The following is a 7,753-nucleotide window of genomic DNA, read 5'->3' as shown; positions in this document are numbered from 1 at the left end:
GCCAGTGTCAACAAGACATACTAACCGTGTGATTAAAAGCATGCAGCATACAGCATGCTGGGAAACCAGAAAAAAATCACGTAAACTGAGTACGAACGTGAAGCTGCACCTAAGTGTGATTAGGTGAGTTAGCTGCACTTAACTGAACATGACATCAGAAGTAGCATTTTCTTTGTGCCTTTTACCTGCGAAACGATTAGTAAAATCCTTCTTTAAATTGATATAATTATCCACCATTTCCAACGTTTTGTTTGTACTTATCCCCCAGAAATTTAGGGGCCAAACTCACCATTGGGGGCCAAATTTGACATTGGGGGGGGGAGGCAGTGACCCACACAAAATAATACAAACTGACACCCGTGCTGGGCAGCAGAGCTGTCTCGAATGATCTGCCTTCGGACGTACGTCGAAATCTTTGGCATCTAGGGTTTTCCGCAGAGGGTAGCTTCGTTTCGCAAAATTAGTTGGGGGGGGGGGCTGAACAGTGAAAAATGTCTCAACCTGCCCCTAAAAGTGTGTCAAAAAACGGGTTTGCCCAGGATTTCGACCATTTTACTTCCCAAAGTTGCAGGGGCTGAAGCCTAAATTTGGGGGAGGCCTATTCCCCCAACTGAATAGGAAAATTTACCACTGGTTTTCGGGTACCATGCCCTCAGCAGGCACGTTGTTCCCTCCCTCAGGTAAGTTCCCATCATCTACGAGGAATCTCACACGCAAACGCACACCGACATCCGATGGGTCCGTAACATGCGAGCTCTGACGAGGGGAGAATAAGTAAACAACCGCGTTTGTTTCGTTCTGGACGCCCGTAGCATTAATGCAAGCTTTAACCCCACCCTGAGAGGAGGGTTGACCCTCCCGAAGGGTTTTTGGGGATACCTTTCCAGCATGCCGTGCAGATGCGCCCAAATTTTCAAAAGTGTATGGGGCGCCCATTGCGCATGTTTCGGCATCAAAAACGCGTTCCTAGCTTTCCTAGTCTCGAAGCAGCGACGGTTTTTCATCAACACCGCGTCTCGATGCACATCTTGGCACGGCCAGCTGGCCGCAATCGGCGATACCGCGGAACGCGCGCGGCGGGCCGACACCGTTACATTAGCATATATCAAATGCTTAAATATTGTTAACATATGCTCAAAACACATAAACATATACACCATTCTGCTCAAAATTGAGAAAGGAACGCGCCCTATAGGCTTGATGTCGCCACGAGGCACGGTCTCGTATGTATGGTGTTGCAAACATGTAAAACGATTTCCTGGGAAATTCGATTTTTGTCCCGGTTTTATGGGGTCGATTATTATCCTAAGAATACGAGAAATTAATGCTAATCGTAAGATCTCAGTGACTGGTGGCGCTTTGTTACGCTCTGTCTTGCTTAGCTAAAACGCCCGGGGGAGTCGCGTCGCCCCCCCCCCCCCCCCGATCAGTCCGCGTTATGAAAAATGGCGAATCAGGCCGAGGGTTGAGGAAGAAAGGTGCCATGCAGCCTTTCAGAAGTGAGATCAACCACAACTACCGGCTTAGTGGTACGAATGGTACCTCAGGGCTCACCGCCTATCGCCATCTATAAAAAGTTGGCATGGTCAGCGCGGCTCAAACCAGTTGGTGTGTTCGGAGCAGGCGGCTATAGCATGGTGGCGAGCATACGACAGTATCATAAAATGCCGATAATCAGACACAGAGGGTATGGCAGTTACACTTGATAGCGCACTCCCGAGCCAGAGCACGCGCTCTTGAAAGAGTCGCCCCAGCTTTTATGGGGTACGAGGGGCCGGTGAAGCGGATGTTTACACCAGCCTGCTCTGTTGAAACCAGCTGTAGATAAGGTCACACATACAGATCCGCGCTGGCCGGTTGTCGCCCCCGCGTGGCGCGATTACTCCACTGCGAAGTCGCGGGGACTTTGCACAGCCTGGGAGACCACATCGCTTCGTTTATGTCATACGAGAAGAGTTCACTGTAAGGCGCGTCTTATTGCTCACCATTTAAAGCCCAGGACACGCCCAGTTCAGTGTAAGCGGACACATACACATTATGTGTTAGCACCGACACGTCATCGATCGCGCAATTATCCTAAAAACGCCACCATCACAGCTGTTGGATCCCGTGTCCTTATCGCGTTTAACGGATCTGTTCATACGAGACGACATGGCAGTAGAATCAGCTCCCGCCAATGACAAAATAACACCGCACAGCTCACTGTGATCGGATTATGAACAAGGCAGGTGGCCAGATTGCACAAATAAGCTGAAAGTTAATAAAAAAGGGACAGGGAAAACAACACTGGATAGAAATCGGATAGCAACAATACCCATACCAGGAACAAGTTTCACACTGCTAATCTTAACATGATCCTTAACTCCACGCCCATAAAGCTTTCAGGGAGCACGTATTTGTTCTACAATAACTACGCAAAGGCGCGGCGTTAAATATTCTACGACGCAACTTAAATTCACACGGGAATGATTCTACATACCGATCTGCACGCCAGCAACCACACAATGGGGAGACTAGTAGCCATTTCGTAGGTTCACAAATGCCTCCCCCTCCTCTCCCCCGATCCGGATCTCGTTCGGCCGAGCGCCAAAGCCGGACTCCTCCGGCGCTGGCGGCCGGCTGCCGCGGCCGGGGAGGGCCTCTGCAGCCACCTCACTCCTGCTTGCCCTGCCTGTCCGGCAGCGTCCCGGAGCGGGCCTCTGGGCCATTCCAGCGTCGGATGACGCGGCGCCGAGCCGTCACCACGAAGCTGAGCACGAGCGCCGCCGGCACGCCCACCAGGTACAGCGCCACCACGCCCCGCTCGTCAGCCATCCAGCACTTGAGCACCGCGTGCGAGTCGGCGTTCACACGCAGCTGTGGGCGGCACGTGCGCAGGGTGAGGCCGGGCCACCAGACGGACCGCCTGGGGCCGCACAACCAGCGAGTCATGAGCCTCAGTCATGAGGAGTCTTCAGTCGAGGGACGGCCGGCATGAGCGATGATGGGTTTCACAAGGTTATGTCTTGGCAACCACTATGTTGTTCATTGCTTGTTAAAACTATACCGGGCATTGCTGCTGGTGGATGATGGTAACTGCATCGCATGCACCGAACAGTTATTTTCCGAATGGGCTGTGCGGGCCCCGTTAGTCTCAATTGTCCACGAATGTCGTCTGAAGAAGGGGGGGGGGGGGAGTCTGCTGGGCTCGTAATCCGGCGGCATTGGGTGTAAGTCTGAGAGCGTGAGCGCGTTGCTTGGGCCATTGTCGTGACCCGGCGGCAAAAGCGTCAGCTGTCATCCAACCCGAGCGTGGATCTGGCGCAGGCCAGTCACGTCGCGGCATCCTACAGTACCAAAATGATCAACTCACAGTCCCCCCTGGCTAAAAAAAAGTATGAGGGAATATTACCCACTCCGGCAGCAAGGCCTGCTTGCTGAGTCTGGCGCAAAAGCATAGGGTTCCGCTGTACAGGCACTCACCGAGCACACTGCCGTCTTTGCAAACCATTCGGCTTGCAGCACGGTAAGCGACTAAGCATAACTAGGCAAAGCTTGGTGCTTAGACCCTGAGCCAAGGGTGAACGACGGCGCAATTCCAAGGAGCCGTCATTTAATCCGCGCCAGGCGGGGTTTGAGGGCTCCTGACGACTTTGTGCCACAACTTAACAACTGGTGCAAGCACGCTGAAATTGTTAACAGCCAAGTCCACAACATATTTCCACAACACCTCAGAATTTGGATATGCCTCTTTGTTGTGCTGTGAGTTACAACGCCTTTTCTTCGAGATCCTGCCAGTTGCCTTTGGGTGTCAGCGCATTATCACACTGGGTTGTCATGCAGTATACTATATGAGGTATGCACGCAAGCCTGTCAGAGTGGTCGCTCTCTTCGCCGCCCAGTACACCCCACCACCCGACCGGTGCCAGGCGACCGGGCCTCAGCCCGCCGACGCGCTCACCATGAGGAAGGACGGGTCGGCACGGTTGCGCCAGCTGAAGGAGGGCACCGAGTGCTCTGTGACGGGCCCGAGCGGCGTGCGGTGCTCGGTGCGACAGGCGTGGTGTGTGTGGCCGGACGCCACCAGCCGCGGCCGCAGCCGCGTCAGAATCGCCGAGCTCGCCGCCGCCGAGAGGCACTCCCAGCCGGCGCGGAACGGCTGCGTCCGCACGGCCGGCGGGGCCGCGTCAGGGCCGGCGCAGTGGGCGTCCGACGCGCGGTACAGCGGGTAGTGCTGCGGCGCGGCGGACACACGGCTGGTCAGTCCGTCGGTGCGGCGCACTGCACGCAGCGGCGAGCGCGCTCCGCTAACAGTGGGGCGCGCCACGTCCAAAACAGCGCTCATCAAACCGTCGGCACAGCAAGACATACATGACCGTCGCGACGTACAACTGCGCCTCATAGAGCGCCGCGTTGATCTGCTTGGACACAGTGTAGCGGCACCACCCCCGCCCCCGGGTGGGGCTGGCCGCCTGCCCCGGCCCGTCGTCGTCGGCTGGTGACAGGCCTCCTCACCTGTAGTACGATCGGCCGACTGTACTGCAGCGTGGGCAGGTCGGCGGCGCACTGCGAGTCGGCCGCTTCAGAACACCGCAGCACCTCTGCAACATACCGCCACGCTTGTATGCAACGGCAACGTACCAGACACAACGGCTTCGACTCAACGGGCAGCTGTTGGTCTAAGCGGCAGGGACGTAAGCGAGGTGGCACAGTGCCAGATCTCTGAACCACAAAGGGAGCGTGTCTTATTTCCAGCTCTCATGGCGGCATGATCTTGAAGTCACAAGTAAAGGCGAGCCGCACCAGGCTCAATCGGCATCCCCCCTAGAGCTGGAGGAGCGGACCACATTTGTGCAGGGGACTAACCAGACCGGGGGGAGAGGGCCGGACAGGCATCAGGGGTCGGCACAGGAGGACGGACGACGGCCAGACAGCGGGCGACCATCCGGCCACCAGGAGGATGGTCGCCCGCTAGGAGGACGGAAGTCGGTCGGCTGCAAGGACGGAAGACGGTCGGCCGCCAGGAGGACGGAGGATGGCCGGCCGCCAGGATGGTCGGCCGCTAGGAGGACGGAAGACGGTCGGCCGCCAGGAGGACGGAGGATGGCCGGCTGTTAGGATGGTCGGCCGCTAGGAGGACGGAAGTCGGTCGGCCGCTAGGAGGACGGAAGTCGGTCGGTCGCCAGGACGTAGGATGGTCGGTTGCCGAGACTCCAGGAACCGCCCGTATGTATGCTGATGATTGGAGACAGTAGTGGCAGAGGTAGAAGCTAGGGTCCCTTTACACAGTTACGTACAATTTGAGTATTTCTTACGGCCGGAATGACCACGTACAAGGGCCAACACGATTGCACGACTCCAACACTTTCCATGGCCAAGGAATACGACGAGAATACAGAAGTCTCATTGCGTAGAAAAACCATTCGATACGCATTGTCTGTCAAATGCGCAAACCAGACCGGAGGAATGCATGCTTCTCTAACACACTCTACCACATCCCAGCCCTGCCCGCCAAGACACCTCCGACGCGTCTGACACCGACCTGCCAGTCGCCGCAGCTGCCGGTCGGCGGCGGCGCACAGTTGACACCGGTCGCCCTCCATCGCCACGCTGTTGATCAGCACCAGATGGACGCGCTCCGCCAGCGAGACCAGCGTCACCCCTGACGTGTTGTGCGCCGCGTCGAACCGGCTCCAGAGGTGCGGCCGCGCACTGGCAGCAGAGACGCGTCACACACCGGCAGGCGGGCGCAGGGCGCACCACTGACCGCGCACAACACGTGATAAGACGACACACACGGCCACGCTGCCGATGTGGCGTCCGCAGATGCTGCGGCTTCACGGTCCCTCAGCTTTGAAAGGAAAGGCGTTCAAATCCGCCGCGTTTTCCGCTTTGGAGAGGACTGGCCAAAATGCTTCCATCTCGCTCAAAATTAATTCAGCAACACCGTTCCGGACCGCCTGCAGCGCGTGCCTCGTTTGGAGCTGGGGCAGCACCGGAACGACAAGGCGTAAACCTAATATTCGGATTGGGGTATTGGCAAGGCGAACATCAATCCCCATGATCAAGCCGATTTCAGAACTTGTTCCCACAAAACAAGCACAATGTTAACAGGGCGATGGACTCAGAGCGAAATCACTGAAATTCCCAGGTGCTCCTGGTCCGCAGCGACGGGCCGCCGTCCTCACCTGTAGTGAAAGCCAATGTCGTGGTTGCCAGCCACCACCAGCCGACGGAGTCCTTCGGAGATGGGGAAGAGACTGTCGAAGCGGCGCACCGTCTCCTGGAACTCCTCCGGGCCGCTCCACTTGCCCTCGTCGTGCAGGTCACCTGGGTCACCAGACCACGCTGACGGTCCACTCACGCAGCTCCGCGGCCCATATAGACAACACTCATCAACTTCACCGGAACAAACAAACTCCTCTCTTGCATTTTGTGAGCATACGACGAGGTACTGGGCAGCTGTTATTCTCCTTTACCACAGCAGGCTAACGAACGGCGTGGCGATAGGCCGTTCTGAGCCGAGAGTTCTATATTCCCTTCATCCTAGCCCGTCAAAACCCCATCGATCATACTGAAAGCGGTCTACCTTAACTTGACGCCTATATCATCGTTGTCGCAAGATTACGTCTGACTCACTGCATTAAATGACTACTCACTGCCGAATGAGGCAACTAACTGCTGATGGCGATTCTGACGATGATTCTGATTGAGGCCACGAATATAAGAACGAGTACGCCGTGCCAACGATAGAACCGATGGGATGGACTTGATCGTGATGATGCTAGCACCCGCCAGGTTGAAGCGGCGGCGACACGGCTAACAGTCGGAGGCAGCAGGTCAGGCTGCTGACGACAGCGACCAGCTGCCCGGAGCGGGCGCCCACCGAGGAAGACGACCGCGTGCGGCTGGTGCAGCGTGACGGCCGACACGTAGGACCGGTGCATCTGCCACTCGCGGCGCAGCTTGTCGAACCAGTGGCCGTGGCGCGAGCCGAGCAGGTGCGTGTCGGCCAGCAGCATGAGCCGCAGGCCCGGCTCGCCGGCGGACAGCGGCGCCGGCCACGCGCACTGTCGGCACCAGCACGCTGTAGGGCGCGCCCGAGGCGGCGGGACACACAGCGGGCGTCGCCCAAGGGCAGCAGGCAGAGCAGGGTGACGACACGGTGGGCGGGAAGGCCGAAGCTTTCACAGAATTGAGTGGTAACAATTGTGGCTTGCCGCACAAAGTCCAGTGGGACACAACACACGTACACAGTTTGTCTGCCAACATAGTTGCTGACCAGTTTCACCAGCACTATAGTGATATGTGTATGTTACATATGCTCGTGTTTGACGGTTCGGATCGTCCGTCACACGCGGAGCGGAGGGGCAGGGCGGCTAACCTGGGCCAGCACCGCATAGTGGTGGAAGACCTCGCAGTAGAGCAACAACAGTACGCAGAACGCCAGCAGACTGGCGGCGAACACGCCGACCACGCGACATTGACAGCCGCCAGCCATCTCACCGGCTGCGGGTCAGCTGATCATCGTGGCTCACTGGCGACTGGCGGAGAAAAGCAGTACTAACGACGTAACACTGACGGCCGCCGGCCATCTCAGCGCTGCGGGCCAACTTTTCTTCAGTGCGGGATGCTACAGAGGTTACGTGCATATGTTGTGTATTGTAGGTGTAACGTTCACCACACGGAGTGCGCCGGGACAGCCTGAAAACAGGCACATTTCAAAGACGAGCTAATCACAACCAATTTACCCACAACGATCAAGGTATCTTGG

General features: G+C 57.1%; 1 protein-coding gene across 1 annotated transcript; it reads right to left on the bottom strand.

Annotated features, from left to right (window-relative positions):
• Positions 1-1,921: 1,921 nt before the first annotated feature.
• On the bottom strand, positions 1,922-7,518 carry LOC119099522 (metallophosphoesterase 1). Its single transcript, XM_037222678.1, has 7 exons — positions 7,364-7,518; positions 6,866-7,049; positions 6,168-6,309; positions 5,522-5,691; positions 4,495-4,580; positions 3,941-4,213; positions 1,922-2,856 (listed from the first exon to the last, which is right to left on the bottom strand). The coding sequence occupies exons 1-7, from the start codon at positions 7,478-7,480 to the stop codon at positions 2,653-2,655; spliced, it is 1,176 nt and encodes a 391-aa protein (XP_037078573.1). The 5' UTR covers positions 7,481-7,518; the 3' UTR covers positions 1,922-2,652.
• Positions 7,519-7,753: the final 235 nt, after the last annotated feature.

This window comes from Pollicipes pollicipes, unplaced genomic scaffold, assembly GCF_011947565.3.
Source record: "Pollicipes pollicipes isolate AB1234 unplaced genomic scaffold, Ppol_2.1 Scaffold_4740;HRSCAF=5597_pilon_pilon_pilon, whole genome shotgun sequence".
Lineage (NCBI taxonomy): Eukaryota > Metazoa > Arthropoda > Thecostraca > Pollicipedomorpha > Pollicipedidae > Pollicipes > Pollicipes pollicipes.
This window is presented reverse-complemented; position numbering and strand designations above follow the sequence as displayed.